General features: G+C 47.2%; 1 protein-coding gene across 1 annotated transcript in view; it reads left to right on the forward strand.

Annotated features, from left to right (window-relative positions):
- LOC134450521 (small conductance calcium-activated potassium channel protein 2-like) overlaps positions 1-17,500 on the forward strand; it is a 130,907-nt gene that overhangs the window by 24,437 nt on the left and 88,970 nt on the right. Inside the window, exon 2 of the mRNA XM_063200360.1 lies at positions 4,484-5,470. Within this exon, the coding sequence (XP_063056430.1) occupies positions 4,484-5,470 (987 nt within the window). The remainder of the gene's footprint in view (positions 1-4,483; positions 5,471-17,500) is intronic.

Below are 17,500 nucleotides of genomic sequence, written 5' to 3' on the forward strand. Positions count from 1 at the left end.
TGTGTGTGTGTGTGTATTTGTACTTGTGTGTATGTGTGTGTGTGTGTGTGTGTGTGTGTGTGTGTGTGTGTGTGTGTGTGTGTCCATGTGTGCGCGTGTGTGTGTGTGTGTGTGTGTGTGTGTGTGTGTGTGTGTGTGTGTGTGTGTGTGTGTGTGTGTGTGTGTGTGTGTGTGTGTGTGTGTTTTGTCTGACGAGGGGTTTACATTCAACAATGGCCCACAAGTGTGTGTCTATGTGTGTGTGTGCGTGTGTGTGTGTGATTGTGTGTGTATACGTGTTCGTGTGTGTGTGTGTGTGTGTGTGTGTGTGTGTGTGTGTGTGCGTGCGGGTGTGCGGGCATGCGGGCGTGCGGGCGTGCATGCGTGTGTGTGAATGTGTAGGTTGAGGAGGGGTTTACAGTACTCTCAACAATGGCTCGCAAATCACTGCGTGAACCAACAGGCCGATTTAAGAGCCGCTCAGAGTTAGAATAGAATTATGTGCGTGCTGCCGATTTATGGTCGTCAGTGGGAACAGGAATATTGATTGGGGCCCTGCGTTTCTCTCCTTACACTTCACTCTCACTCACTCACTTCTCCACGCTCTCTCTCTCTCTCTATCGCTCTCTCTCTCTCTCACACACACTTCTCCTCTCTCACTTTCTCTCTCTCTCTCTCTCTCACACACTTTTCCTCTCACATTTCTCCTTTCTCTCTCTCTCTCTCTCTCTCTCTCTCTCTCTCTCTCTCGACCAAGCCTCTCAGCCTGCGCGCACACACACACACACACACACACACACACACACACACATACACACACACACACGTTATATACAATACATTTGCATGTTGTAATTGGTCTAAGCTTGGATGAAGTTGTAGTTGTAGGGGATTGGTTTGATTTCTTGTTTTCGTTAAGAAAAATAATTGATTGACCTGCTGACCTAAAGTATTTTGTGCTTTAGGCTTTTTATTGGCAGCACTATTCTCATGGACTGTTCTTATTGTGGGGGAAGGGCTAAATTTGTATTTAGTATTTTGTTTTGATATGCAAGACTGCTTATCGAAAGACTGCGGCTGACATGCTTTGTAGTTGAGGCTTGATTACAGTAAAATGCAGCACCGGAATCTCAGCTTGCAATGGCCAGCATTTGTATCCCACAGTAAATGCCACCACACCACAGTCTTTAGCAACTACATCAGTGTTTCTCAACCTTTTTTTAGGCGAGGCACCCTTTCAAAACATGAAAAATTTCAAGGCACCCCAAACAAGCCGTAACATGGCATCGTATCAGATACCACACAAGCTTAGAAACGTAACACATTTGGAGACGTCACACGACCTTTCGACACGTTCGAAGTTGCAGCTGACTGGGGCGACCTATATTTACTTTATTGTGCGTAAATGGCAGATGAAAGATTCCACTGACTAACATTAACTTATCAATTTAGACAAATACAAGTATGTAGGCCTATTATATTACATCATTTGTTTATCAGTCACCATTCCGCGGCACCCCTGTTGAGAAACACTGAACTACATGTTTTAGGACTGTAACGACACACTCAACTCACGATTTGGTTCGTATCATGATACTTGTGTGACGGAGGTCATCTTGCACCTGTTCACCCCCCTTTGGGATCGAACGTGTGACCTGGTCAACTACAATAGTCCAGCAATGGGAGACACAGTACGATACCGCTGGGCAAAGAGACTAGTCTCTCGGCCCAACGGCACGAGACTGTATGAGCCTATCGGAGGGAGGTTTACCAACGTTCCACGCCAACTCTGTGCTAGTTAGCCTCCATTACACTTGTCCTATACCCAACGATTTTTAAAAACTTAAAACATTTTTTTTTAATTAATTAATTTGCCTTTTGCTTTTGTTTTCTGGACTGAAAGGTAACATAACTCTCAAAGGGCGTATCACGATACTGCCTTCTTGCACTCTGCGTATCACGATTTCGCTGTTCGACACAATGTCATTACAGCCCTAGCATGTTTGTAAATGATGTACAAAACCCATTGGGAAACAATGCATATGATATGCGTATGGTGCAGCCCTATACACAAACTAATAAGACAGGGCAGCCACATGTGGCTCTTTTGGGAACTGTATATGGCTCTTACTTATCTAGGGTTGCCAAACATCCCTTGAAATATGGAATCGTCCTGTATTTATAAATAAAAGTACGGGTTCCATATTGAGTTGAAATGGGACAAGGGAGGTTAAAATGCAGGAAATTACATCTAAGAAATACAGAATTCTCCCAGACCTTCACCATAATGAAGTTGACAGTTGGCAACCCTATACTTACCTGTTATCAATAAAAGCAATAACTTGACAGTACACTCTTAAATTGTTGAGCTTAATTGAAATACATGCTTTTGATTGTATTCAGTGTTTTTAAAATGGTATGGCTCTCATGAAAATTTCTTTTTAAAATTTTGGCGTTTATGGCTCTCTCCACCAAAAAGGTTCCTGACCCCTGGCCTAGTGGTTAGAGAGGATGACTTAAGATCAGAGGGTTGCATGTTCGAATCCCAACCATACCCATCCTCCCTACACCTCTATCCATGGCTGAAGTGCCCGTGAGCAAGGCACCTAATCCCACATTGCAGTCCTGTGACTGTAGTCAAAAAATTGATAGATTAAATTACTGTAAATCGTTTTGGATAGACATATCAGCTAAGTGTAATGTAATGAAATGTAATGTAATGTAATGTTATAAGTGATCCTTTTTCAACTATCTGCTTTAAATCTATCTCTATCTCTTTCTTGTTCTTGTTCTCTTGCAATGCTTGCCTGTAATCAACTAATGTTTACATGTCTGTATCTGTTTCTCTCTTCATCCCTCACTCTCTCTCTCCACCTTTTCCTCTCTCTGCCTCCCCTGTTCTCTCTCTCCCTCTCTCCCTTCCTCCTTCCTCCTTCCCTCCCATGTGAATGCAGACATAAGGTGTAGTAACTAATGTTATATCTCTGTGTCTGTTTCTCTCCCTCCATCTCCCCCTCCCTTGCCCCCCTCCCCTATTCCCCCACTCTTCCCCCCAAACTCCTTTCCCCCCTCCCTCCTAAACTTCGTCTCCCCCTCCCTCTCCTAAACTCCCTCTCCCCCTTCCTCTCCTAAACTCCTCTCCCCCATCTCTCTCCTCCTCCCTATCCCCCCTCTCTCTCTCTCCAAAAAACGCTACACCTCCCTCTCCCCCATCTCTCTCCTCCTCCCTCTCCCCTCTCTCTCTCCCGAACCCCTACACCTCCTCTCTCCCCGTCTCGCCTAAACCCTGATCTGCCCCCCCTCCCCCAACTTTCCCCCTACCTCTCCTAAACTCCTTTCCCCCTCCCTCTCCTAAACTCCTTCCCCCCCCCCCTCCTGAACCCCTACACCTCCTCTCTCCCCGTCTCGACTAAACCCCGATCTGCCCCCCCTCCCCCAACTTCCCCCCCCTCCCTCTCCTAAACTCCTATCCCTCCTCCCTGTCTGGTTCCCTGTGCATCAATCCATCCTTCCGCGCTATCTCCTCTCCTCTCCCTCTCCTCTCCTCTCTCCTCTCCTCTCCTCTCTTGTTCTCTCTCTCCTCTCCTCTCCTGTCCTCTCCTCTCCTCTCTCCTCCTCTCCTCTCCTCTCCAACACCCTCTCCTCTCCTCTCCTCTCATCTCCTCTGCTCTCCTCCCCATCTCCTCTCCTCTCCTCTCCTCTCCTCTCCTCTCCTTTCCTCTCCTCTCATCTCCTCTCTCCTCTCCTTTTCCCTCCTTCTCTCCTCTCCTCTCCTCCCCATCTCCTCTCCTATCCTCTCTCCTCTCTTCTCCTCTCCTGCCCTCCTCATCTCCTCTCCTATCCTCTCCTCTTCAACACCCTCTCCCTCCCTCCCTCTCCTCTCCTCTCCGACACCCTATCCCTCTCGCCCCACACCCTCTCTCTTTCTCCCTCCCTCTCCTCTCTTACCCTTCCCTCTCCCCCCACTCTCTCTCCACCTCCCTCTCCCCCCTCTCCTCTCCCCTCCACCCCCTCCCTCTCTCTCCACCTACCTCACCCCCCTCTCTTCTCTCCCATACACCCCTCCCTCCCTCTCCCCTTCTCCCACCTAACTCTCCCTCCTCTCCCCATCCCTATTCTCTCCCTCTCTCCTCCTCCCTCTCACCCCCTCTCTCCTCCTCCCCCTCCTCCCTCTCTTGACTCCCTCTCCCCACTCCCTCTCCATCTCCTCCCTCTTTTGTCCTCGCCCCTCTCATCTCACCTCCCATCACCTCCCTCTCCTCCTTCTCGCCCATCTGCCCATCTCCCTCTCTACTCCTCTCTCCCTCTCCCCCTTCTCTCTCCTCTCCTCTCCTCTCCTCTCCTCTCCTCTCCTCTCCTCTCCTCTCCTCCTCTCGCCCCTCTCCTCTCCTCTGCTCTCCCTCTCTTCTCCTCCTCGCCCCTCTCCTCTCCTTCCCCCTACACCCCTCCTCCCCCCCCCTCCCCCTCCTCCTCCACCCCTCCACCTCCTCCTCCCCCTCTCCAGGCGTATGCGGAGGCTCGTAAGCTGAGCCATGCGGGCTCCCAGCCCTGCCTGTCCCCCAGTGCACGCGCCTGCTCCGACACCGCCATGAGCGCGGCCGGCTGCCGCTATGGCAACGGCGGCGTGGGCGTGGCCGGCCGGGCGGCAGGGGGAGGCTGCAGCGGAGGAGGAGGAGTCAGAGGAGGCGGAGGAGGAGGCGCCGGGGGGAGCCTGGGACGAGGCTGCCTTGGCGGCGGTGGATTCGGAGGAGGCGCAGGAGGTGGAGGAGGAGGAGGGTTCGGAGGAGGCTTCGCCGGAGGAGGGGGTGGGGGAGAAGGAGGACGGGTGTCGGCGTCGGCGACCGCCACCACCGTGTCCGCGTCCCGCCGCAATCTCGCCGAGCTGGACTCGGAGACGCAGCCGCCGCCATTACAGCCGCAGCCGCAACCGCTCCACACGCACTACAGCTCTGCCGGCAGGCTGGAGCCGCTCCACACGCTGCACAGCTCCACAGGGAGGCTGGAGGTGGTGGTGTCTAAGGGGCCCGGCGGCAGCAGCGACGACCTGCTGTACCAACACCACCATCAGCACCACCCGCACCAACACCAACACCAACACCCGCACCAACCGCTTCACCACCACCTCCAGCACCAGCACCACCACCACCGCCAGGCCTCCTGCGAGAGCCTGCCCAGGGACGGTGGAGGGTGCGTGGGCATGGGGATCGGCGGGAGCATGGGTGGTGGCGTGGGAGGTGGAGGTGGTGTTGGGGGTAGCCCCGGAGGAGGAGGTGGAGGAGGTGGGGAAGAGGAGGAGGACGTGCCCAGCAGGAGCAGGGGGAGCGTGCGGGCCGCGCAGAAGAAGAACAAGGACATCGGCTACAAGCTGGGCCACCGGAGGGCGCTGTTCGAGAAGCGCAAGCGGCTCAGCGACTACGCGCTCATCTTCGGGATGTTCGGCATCGTCGTCATGGTCACCGAGACGGAACTCTCATGGGGGGTCTATTCCAAGGTGAGCGTCTTTTCTTGGGGGGTCTATTCTAAGGGGAAAGCACACACACAGACGCACAGACACACACAGACACGCACACGCACACGCACACACACACACACACACACACACACACACACACCCTATACCTTCAAGGGGAATACCATTGTGTCGCTTGATTGGTACCCCAAAAAAGATGTGCGTTCAGTTTCTTGCAATGTCGACCAATGTGCATCTTTCACTCCTTTTTTGAGATACCACCCAAGCGACGCAATGGTTCTCCCTTGAGGGCACTGCCACAGCAACGAGTTCTGTACCTTTATTTCTGAGAGTGCATTTTCTCACGGCTGTCTTTTCCATGCCTCTACTTCTCATCCATTTCTAATTCTCTCTTTCACCTCTTCCTTTCATCTCTGTGCCCTTTTGCTCTTCTCCTCCTCTAACCCCCTCTGGTCTGTCCATTTCACTGTCCATCTCTTCCTCACACGCAAGTAACAGAGAGAGAGAGAGGGAGAGAGGGAGGGAGAGAGACAGAGAGAGGGAGAGAGAGAGAGGGAGAGCGAGAGAGAGATAGAGATAGAGGGAGAGAGAGAGAGAGAGACAGAGAGAGAAACAGAGAGAGAGAGAGAGAGAGAGGGGGAGGGAGAGAGAGAGAGAAATGAAACTGATTATTTGTGAGGATGTGAGAGGATGAGAGAGAGAAAGGGTGGGAGAGAAATGGTCTGTGCGTGTGAATGTGAATGAGAGACGTATGAGAGCTACTGTTAGGTGTGTGTGTGTGTGTGTGTGTGTGTGTGTGTGTGTGTGTGTGTGTGTGTGTGTGTGTGTGTGTGTGTGTGTGTGTGTGTGTGTGTGTGTGTGTGTGTGTGTGTGTGTGTGTAAAGAGGTAGAGATAGACAAATAAAGATAGGAGAAAACACAGCCATTCTGTTTGCGCAAAGACAATCAGGAAACAGTAGCTCCCTGAGAGGATGCGGTCAGCACACCACCTGTACACACACACACACACACACACACACACACACACACACACACACACACACACACACACACACACACACACACACACACACACACACACACACACACACACACACACACACACACACTCGGAGTAAGCACACCATCTGTACACACACACACACTCGCACACCACCTCTATTCACACGCGCACACACACACACACTCGTAGCCTTGAGAGGAGGGAGTAAGCACACCTGACCACACGCACCTGCCCCCACACACACACACACATACGCACATACAGACACAGCACACATACACATGCACTAGTAAATTATGTTGAACATTAAAAACAACACAAATCTTGAATCTTGAAATGTTCATCACATTGTTAAATAACTCCCTCCATCTTTGATGGAGTGACTATCACAAGGGTTGTGGGTGTGTTCTGACTGTCACGCCAACAAGCCTGGCTCTCTGATGTAGCCGTCAGAGCCCCAGTTTACTACCCCAGAAGGTCCGGGTTCGAGTCCCTGCTGGCCAACTCTGCTCCCCTTCACTACACCATCTTTGAAAAAAGCCTCTAGTTTCCCAGTCAATAAATATCCTGCTGCCTCTGGCCCTTTAACTGCCTGCCCTAATTCTGGACCGTTAAACAGCTTCAATTGCAAGCCGCGCTGGACCGCTGGTGTTCAGTGTCAGACAAGGGCTACGTTAGACGGTGGGGGATATCTTACCTATCGGGTTCTTAACATAGATGAGCTTGTTAAGTCAGCCTGAATAATTAACGGAGGGACGGCGTAATTAAGAGCAAGAGCTGAGGGCCGAGTGCTGAGTGTGGAGGGAGGCTGGTGGCCGACAGTAGTAGGGAGAGAGTCTGTAGGTTGTCCTCTCTAGGGCAGTCGTACGTTGCCTGATTTTCATAGACTTCAGATCACGTACCGCGATTCTGGTCTGACCAGGACTATAACGATTAGCGTTTCCATACAGGAAGAACTTTGTTTCCATGGCCTGGTTAACCCGCCTCCCTCGGCTTGCTACTGGTTGAGGGCTGTGCCGAAGTTTAAACCAAACATTTCTTAGCCCAATAGAACGTCTCTGCTTAAACCACGTCACTGCCCTGAACACACCTCTACCCAGGACGGTTGGAAATGCTCAGTTGATTGGTTCCAGACAAAGTGGGTGGAGTTCTCGCTGTAGCGGGATTTAGCAAGCTCCTGGCCCTACTGTGTGTAGCTGAGCCGAAGGCGTTGCGTAACCAGTAGGGCAGAGCCCGGCTAAGTCATATGGTAAGCGGTTAGGGTGTCGGACTTGTAGCCCAAAGGCTGCCGGTTCGACTCCCGACCCGCCAGGTTGGTGAGGAGAGCAATCAACCAGTGCTTTCCCCCATCCTCCTCCATGACTGAGGTACCCTGAGCATGGTACCATCCCGCCGCACTGCTCCCTAGGGGCGCCATTGAGGGCGGGTGAGGCATAAATGCAACTTCGTTGTGTGCAGTGTTCACTGGTGTGCTGTGGAGAGGTAGAGCTGAGGGCCGAGTGCTGAGTGTGGAGGGAGGCTGGTGGCCGTAGTAGTAGGGAGAGAGTCTGTCCATGCAGAGCGGTGCCAGTGCCCGTTTAACGGAGGCTAACTAGCAGAGTTGGCGTGGAACGTTAGTAAACCTTACTCCCAAAGCCTCATACAGTGTCGATGCCGTTGGGCTGGGGGCTGGTCCTTTAGTCCAGCTGTATCGTACTGTGCCTCCCATTGCCGGACTGTTGTAGTTGACGAGGTCGCACGTTCGCAGCCCCGAGGGGGACAAACAGGTGCAGGAAGACCTCCGTCACACCCGCATCACTTGCGTTCGGCACTAAAGTGTTTACCTGCGAACCATCCGTGTTCATCACAGGCTCTGAACTTTTCCGCACGTGACTGTGATATCCGGATGAACCTGCTGACGTCCACATTGTCGTCATGGAAAAACAAGTATTTTTCTGTTAGCAATGCGAACCAACTTCACGGATCTGTGGTGCACCTATGGGACGTTCAGGCCAACTGAGAACCATGCCAGTGCCCGTTTCTGCATCTAATCAGGAGTGTTTTTTTTTTTATATATATATTTCGGTCTTTTATGACTTTATTGATGATATGACAGTTTTAGAGGTGGACAGGAAGCGAATGGGGAGAGAGATGGGGAGGGGTCGGCAAAGGATCCGGGCCGGGAATCGAACCCGAGTCAGCCGCATGGCAGGCGAGCGCCCCACCGTTAGGGCCACGGTAGGGCCTGTGGTGGAGTGTTTTACAGTACGCTGTGGTTGGTGTGAGATGAGAAGGCCACTTACAGTGCTTAGGCGCCGCGGGTCTCTAGTTACTCCTGTGATGTACTGTACTGTATGTGACCCCACTTCACTGTATGTGGTGTGGCCTACCTACCTATGTGTCACATCAGTCACCGAGCCCATTACTTCTAGACTAGCCCATTACTGATTGAGCACTAAACTTGGTGGCCTCTCTAAACTCTAAGTACATACGGGACGGGAGCGTGCCCACTGTATGTTCCCCGGGTCCTATGTATGTTCCCCGGTCTTTGTATGGGACCGGGGAACTTAAGGCCCTTTTTCTAAATAAAAGGGTTCTATGTTACCTGCATTGTATCTAACCCTTTCAAAAACCATCCCTAAACTTAAGTCAGTAATGCAATGTTTCTGAGTTGTGCCCTGACCAAAACTACACAGTAAATTTGCCAGTGTTAATTTTGCAGTGTTAAGGCTTATTAACACTATTGGAGTAATTCCAACACCAAATGGAATGAGATGCTCTCCAGTGTTAGTGACAAATGAAGTTGTTAAATTGTGTGGAGTTAGAAGTACTCCAGAGAGCCCCCGCCTCCTCGAGGTGATGGAGTTTGTCTGCACCATTGTATGCTCCCCGAAACTGCTTTACTCTTTATAGTGTTAGCTTAACACTATAAATCTAACATCAGTGTTTAACACTGATCTGGAGCAGGACCAAATAGACACTAGAACAGTGTTAATTTTAACTCTATAAGTGTTATTTTAACACTACACAATTTACTGTGTATCCCTAAACTTAACCTGTCACAGATCCATGAATCCATGCGGCAGCAGTCTACTTGGAAGCAGCGGGGAACATAGAACCCTTTATTGAAAAAAGGGTCCTAAGTTCCCCGGTTGCGGGAAACATGGGAACTGGGGAACATAGTACCCGGGGAACATAGGGATGACCCCGTACAGACAATGCACATAGCACATATACAATGGGTACATGCACAAACACAAAGACATACGACACACACATACACATGCACGTATGCATGCACGCACATATGCACGTATGCACACATGCACACACATACACACAAGCACATGCACATGCACAATGGGTACATGCACAAATACAAATACAAAGACATACGACATGCATGCACACGTACACAGGCAGATATGCATACACGTGTGTAAGAACCCAAAACGTAATAACTGCCCATAACGTAATAACTGCCCATAACGTAATAATTTGGGCCCATTTGAAACGTAATACAACCCATAACGTAATAACACTTCCCAACCCATAACGTAATAACGCTCTGCCCATAATGTAATAAGTTATTACGTTATGGGCAGGTTATTACGTTATGGGCCTTACACAAAAAAAAAACTTTGATAATGTAATAACGATGCCCATAACATAATAACTGCCATTAACGTAATAATTTGGGCCCATTTGAAACGTAATACAACCAATAGCGTTATAAGTCGCCAATAAGGTAATAGTAAACTATGAACCAACCCAGCCAGACTGTGCATGAGAGTCAGAAGAGGACAGCTGAAGAAGTTCAAGGCTTCTTTTCTTCCCTTTTTTATAGAATGTAGCAAGGAAAATACTTTTCAGCAATTAGTTATATCCCCAAAACGCGGGGCGTAGGGGATGTAATGGTTTCACGTGCACCGCCACTGCATCCACATCCACCGTCAGCCGCCGGCCGCCGCATTAGGTCCTTCGTGGCGTGTGAATGCTCTAGGGTAGGGTCATGAACTGATTCAAGTTTGGAGGTCAACACTTTCAAGATGGCTGGATTCAAGATGGCCGAATTTTTGTTTGGCCCACAACTTCTGACCGCTTGGATGGATTTGTCCCAGATTTGGTGTGTGAATGCTCTAGGGTAGGTTCATGAATTTATTTGAGTTTGGAGGTCAACACTTTTACACTTTCAAGATGGCTGAATTCAAGATGGCCGATTTTTTTTTGGCCCATAACTTCTGACCAGGTGGATGGATTTGTCCCAGATTTGGTGTGTGAGTGCTGTAGGGCAGGTTCATGAACTGATTTGAGTTTGGTGGTCAACACTTTCAAGATTGCGGAATTTTCATTTGGCCTGACTGGGTGGATTGATTTGCCCAGTAACACCTTATTTTAATGGGTCACCATTTCAGTGGATCTACCACATTAGGTACAGTGTAATAACCCGTGTAACAATATTTAACACCATGTAGGGCCTAATACTATTGTAATACCAGTGTAACAATTAGGGGTGTAAAGATAAACGATTTTGGATCGGTTATCGTTATGCAACATTGAATCGCACCGAATCGACATTCAATCACACCAAATCGCTAAATATTTTTTATGAATCGTCCCTGAATCGAATCGGAGCCTGTGATTATTTTATTTTTTAATACTAAGGGGAGCGTTGGAAGGGTTTTGATGAGGTCAATTGGGAAGCTTACGATGAGAACTGCTCCACCATGAAGTAGTTTAAAAACCTATCTATCTATCTATCTATCTATCTATCTATCTATCTATCTATCTATCTATCTATCTATCTATCTATCTATCTATCTATCTATCTATCTATCTATCTATCTACTGTATCTATCTATCTATCTATCTATCTATCTATCTATCTAATAGGGGTGTAAAGATAACCGATTTTGGTTTTTTAAGCACAGACCCTAGACTAAAAGACAAATTAGCCAGACAATCAGATTTTTCTTTGCATTGGGCATGGATGTACAATAAACATAGACACTTAAATTGCAAATGTTGCAGCTTTTTCCTCCTACTATATATCTTCACTGAATGGTCAATAAATCTCTTTTTGGCTCTGAAACTTAAAGTACAGGTATATACATTTTTCCACAACCTAACATATGGCCATCTAAATTCTTATGCGTCCAGTGTCACATGCATGTGCTATCTGCATTTGTTTCCCCATTCACTTTGCATTAGATTATGTCACTATGCATATTATTTTTGTTTCAGTAGCCTACACATCAAACAGAACATTTTGAGGTTGGCAACCTCACCCATTCAGATGTTAGGCCTACTGCACAAACAAAAAGTCTGAGATCTTGGCTACTAAAGTATAGAGGGGGGTTGCCATGATGAAGTCTGGGAAGCCCTGGGAAGTCTTGATTGTATATTGGACCATTGTCGTGATCTAACACAATTTGCTGCTTTTGTGGCAGCAGTCGAGCAGAATATTTGACAGTTATTGTGTTCTATGTAATGTTTTATTTCATTAGATAGAGGCCATGGATATTGAACATTTGTAGGCTATATCAAGATACAACATGTAAATATGCCAGAATGTAAATAATAAGAAAGCAAAAAAACAAAACAAAAAATCTTTTCTATTTTCTCAGTTTCGCCCGGCCTATTGTGGCCTGTTTTCTTGTGGATAATCACATTTTTCTCAACAAATTTTCTCCCATGGGAGACCATGCCCCCAGACCCCCCTAGTAAGACTCTTATACAACACTATCCCCCAAAAACGCCACTGCACACCACACATGTGCGCGCACCGCTGCAGCACACGCGCCACTCCGTGCCACTGCGCCACGCCGCACCATTCTCACCTTTTTCACCCCTGACCCGTTTCCATGCCTGTTAATACCATGTAATACCACTTACACAAAAATACATGATGTAAGTACAAAATTGGTACATGGTATTATACTGGTATTACATGGTATTAAAGGAACAGTCCACCCATTTTTGATTTTCACATATTTGCAGTATTTCCGAGCATTATTCATGAACGTGCGTATCATCTCTTTTGACTCATAACTTAGGAACCGAATGGCGTATGACCACCAAACTTGGTGGGGATGATCTTCAGCCAAATATCTATGAATGACATCAGTTTGGTGTCGTTATTGGATATTATGACATCATTATGACGTCATTTCCTTATTTTATTGCCCAAAATGTCACCTTAATGTATTTTCCATCTAACTTGGGTATTGCACATCAATTTTGGTTATTATGTGCTTCAGACCACTTCAAATGTTCAGAAGGGTGTCTGATGCTAATGAAAATGTAAAATAATATGAAAAGTGATGATGATGAGACTTATATCAGTGATTTTTGGTCAGGCGTGCCTGTCAGAAAACCGTTGCCATGGCAACAACAAAAATGATTAACCTAATCTTTTGGTATCACACTCTAGCCAACTTCATTTTAGGAAAAGTCACAAATTTTCGTAGTCATATCTTTAGTCATTCAGGAGTTATACGACATCAAAGTTGGTGCGGGCACTTTTAGCCCCCCCAAACAGATTTTGTCAACCCTCTCTTTGAGAGGAAATATTTAGTTATTTTCAATTCCATTCTTTATTAAGGGAAAGCCCCTTGAGATGTTCCATCTCTTCTTTGAGGGGGTCCCATGGATTTAAAAAAAGTAAAACAGCTAATAAAAGTTTTTTTTAAATTATTGTTAGCCAAATAACGTAATGACCTGCCAAATACCTCATTATGTTATTAGCAGAAGGTTATTCTTTGTATGACCAGTGCATGTAAAGAAATTGACAATAAAACCTACTTGACTATCAGGGATGCGATATTGGCACCAGTGTATCGGTATCAAGTTCAGATATCAACATAATTCAAAGATCGGATCTTATCAGATCGGATTTACCCCAAAATATCGGAATTTTCCCGGTGCTGACATTGAGCTAGGTGTAACCTTATTTTGAAATCATGACACTTGCATTTTAGTTTACAGGATGGGATACTTGGGCCTACTTCAAGTTGAAACCCATGCATATATGTGGCTTTGATATTGGATCAGAGTAGTATCGGTATCGACAGATATTCAAATTTAGATATTTGGATCGGATTGGAAGTGAAAAATGTGTATCGGTGCATCCCTAGTTATTACAGTACATTATTGGTAGAGAAATATTATGTTATTGGCTTCACTACGTTTCAAATGGGCCCAAAGTATTATGTTGATGGCAGTTATTACGTTATGGGCATCATTATTACATTATCAAAGTTTTTTTTAGTGTAAGGCCCATAACGTAATAACCTGCCCATAACGTAATAACTTATTACATTATTGGCAGAACATTATTATGTTATGGGTAGGGAAGTGTTATTACGTTATGGGCAAGTTACTACATTATGGGTTTTATTACGTTTCAAATGGGCCCAAATTATTACGTTATGGGCAGTTATTACGTTATGGGCAGTTATTACGTTTTGGGTTCTTACACACGTGCATATGCACGTACGCACACACACACACACACACACACACACACACACACACACACACACACACACACACACACACACACACACACACACACACACACACACACACACACACACACACACACACACACACACACATCCACAGCCTGTCACTCTATAATGCCGGATGGTCGGGGTCATCCATCATCTTGCCTCATCTCTCCTGCTCTCCTCAACTCCACTCTTCAAGATTTCAGATCCAAGATTCAGTATTCAAAACTACTTTATTCTGCCCTGTGGGGAAAGGCTACACAAGACAAGACACATAGTAACATGTCACGTAACAGGATGCACAACACGGCTACTCTCGCCTGCCGCGCTGACCTCCTCCACCACCCTCCAGTCCCATCCCACCAGTGTTGCCAGATGTGTCTGATCAAATCGCGCCCAAAAAGGTTCCCAAAAAACGCCAAAATGCGCTAAATTCCGCCCAATTTCAACAAATTGCATTGATTTGTATGGGCACAAAACTGCAGAAACAAACACAGATTTGGCCAAATTTTCCCGTTTTTACCTGCAGACGGCCATTCCAAGTAGCCCAATTGGGAGGGTAATCGCCCAATCTGGCAACACTGCATCCTATCCCATCTCATTTCTTTGCTTGGCTGGTGCCATTACATGTCAAAGTCCATCAAACTCCCTCTACTTGGCACTCTGGGCAGCCATTTCAGGCAGCTTTTTCTCAAATATTTTTCAACTGCACATGAGCAGCATTTGCTTGTGAGATGATTGGATCAATGACAGCGCAGCTCAGTAGGCAATTGGCTCTTTTGCCAGAAAGGTGTGAGATGGGCAAGCACACGCCATATTGGCGGTACGAGTCAACCCCCGTGGATGGAAGTTTTCTTGAGTGTTTCGTCTCATCTGTTCCGTGTGTTGTGCTTCAAAAGGGATGAGTGGACCTACTCACAGCTTGGCAGTAGATGGAACACTTCGTAAGGAAGACCTTGCCGGTCGAAACGTTGTGCCTTTTTCACAATAAAATCATGACAAGTTAGCTTTTACGGTGTGCGAATATTTGTTCTACTTTTTCTCCATATACTGTCACTGCCACTGCCAACCCCCAAACACACTTACACACACACACACACACACACACACACACACACACACACACACACACACACACACACACACACACACACACACACACACACACACACACACACACACACACGGTAAAGTGACTACACGGCCAGCAACCAGCCCCCCCACCCCCAAACGCACACACACACACACACACACACACACACACACACACACACACACACACACACACACACACACACACACACACACACACACACACACACAGACACAGACACACACGCACGCACAAACACACACAGCAAAGTGACTACCCAGCCATCACCCCCCCCTCTCAGCTGCACAGCACATAACTGTAGTGGGAACATCATGACCGTGTGAAGTCATGCATGACTCCTCCAGGCCACCATATGCCTGTGTGTCCCTGTGCGTGTGTGTGTGTGTGTGTGTGTGTGTGTGTGTGTGTGTGTGTGTGTGTGTGTGTGTGTGTGTGTGTGTGTGTGTGTGTGTGTGTGTGTGTGTGTGTGTGTGTGTGTGTGTGTGTGTGTGTGTGTGCGGGTCTCCTTGTGTTTGTGTGTGTGTGTGTGCGTGTGTGTGTCCCTGTGTGTGCAGGTTTCCTTGTGTTTGTGTGTGCGTGTGTGTGTCTGTATGTTTGTGTGTCCGTGTGTGAGTGTGTGTGCGCGCAATGTGTGTCCGTGTGTGTGTGTGTGTGTGTGTGTGTGTGTGTGTGTGTGCGGGTTTCCTTGTGTTTGTGCGTGTGTGTGTTTGTGTGTCCCTGTGTGAGCGTGTCCCTGTGTGTTCCTATTTCCGTGTGTGTGTCCGTGTGTGTGTGTCCCCGTGTGAGTGTGTGTGCGCGCAATGTGTGTCCGTGTGTGTGTGTGTGTGTGTGTGTGTGTTTTTCCTTGTACATTATGCCTTTTATTGTGCTCTGTGTGTGTGCTGTATTATATTTGTGCATAATTGTGTAAGAGAGTGATAGAGAAAGACGGCAAAGGAGAGAAAATGGTTGTCACAGAGAGAAAGCAAGAGAGATGAAGAGAGACGTAAAGAAAGACAGAAAGAAAGAGAGAGAAGGGCTTCAGGGCAGAACAGAAGTAGGCCTACTATACCCTACATACACTTGTTCAAAGCACTGCAGCAACTCAGGATTTGAGAAAGAGAAAAGGTTTGTGTGATGTAGCCACTCATGGCTAAACCTCATTTGAATGAAGGGGTTTTGCCTGCCTAAGGGTGATACGTTACGTTATGTAAAGTTGCATCAAAAATACATAATACAAAAAGAATGCGCTATTTTTTTCCAGAATGTTCATGCCTGGTGTAAGCAGTCCCATTGATTACCAACCGTAACTCGGGCCATTCGTGAAGTCTTGACGAGAAAAACAGAAAAAATCAACTTCAAGCCTTGTGGTGCCATTATGAATAGTCTCGTTTCTCGTGGTTAGGTGACGAAACGGGGAACTGACAATTGGGGTACACTGCTTGATTCACCTTGTTCCCTGATGAAGGCCCTGTAGCGGCCGAAACATGTTGGCAATGGCAGTATTTTTAATTATTTAAGTTCTAACATGAACTAGCCTTTATATTAAAGCGGTTTTATCTAAGAAGAGTGCCTTGGCGTCCTGCCTTTTTTTGACAATTGGGGTAGTTGGGTTCTGGGGGGAAGAATAATGTGTACGGACGTTTGTATACTGTACCCCAGACACCCCAATATAAACTTTCCAAAACCACCTTGTCATCATGCACATGTAGCCTACGCCCTGTTTTTCCAATATAATCTCTGGCCATAACAACACCTTGTTAGCATTTATATTTGCCCTACTGTATTTATTGATGGCTACCCCTTGTTAGCATGGATATATATCTTTGCAGTACCCCCCTGTTCCAATATAACTTCTCCGCAAAACAACACCTTGTTAGCATGTAGGCTAGTATACACGTATGTAGCCTATTCCCTGTTGTTCCAATATTGTCTCTGCCCAATAACATTTTGTTAGCATTTATGTTTGTATATGCACCCTACTTTACTGTGTCTCCACAAAGCCTGGTTAGCGTGTACATATTGATGCCCCAGTATACTGTAGCCCTATATGTTGACGGCCACACCTTGTCAGTGTGCATAGGTGGGAAATCGTCATTCCGAAATACATTCAGACATGACGCCACTGCAACATCCCGCCATTCCGACAATTTGGCACCACACTTTAATATCACCATTCCTACACTTGTGGGTAGCTGTCCATGCTCATGGTGCTTCCGATATGTCCAGGATCTGTCCATGGTGCTGAAATTGCGGCACTCTAGCCCAATGTTTCCCAACCTATGGGTCGGGACCCCCTTATGGGTCTCCAAAGATCCACAGGGGGTCGCGGAGCCCTCTTGATTTTAAGGGGTTTCGTTTTAATTATATATAACCCATGTTGAATAAAAGACAAAGCATTTAACTTATAAATGCATAGACGCAACAAATTGTAAGTGCTACATTAAACATTTATTCTATATTTG

This window comes from Engraulis encrasicolus, chromosome 6 (assembly GCF_034702125.1).
Source record: "Engraulis encrasicolus isolate BLACKSEA-1 chromosome 6, IST_EnEncr_1.0, whole genome shotgun sequence".
Classification (NCBI taxonomy): domain Eukaryota; kingdom Metazoa; phylum Chordata; class Actinopteri; order Clupeiformes; family Engraulidae; genus Engraulis; species Engraulis encrasicolus.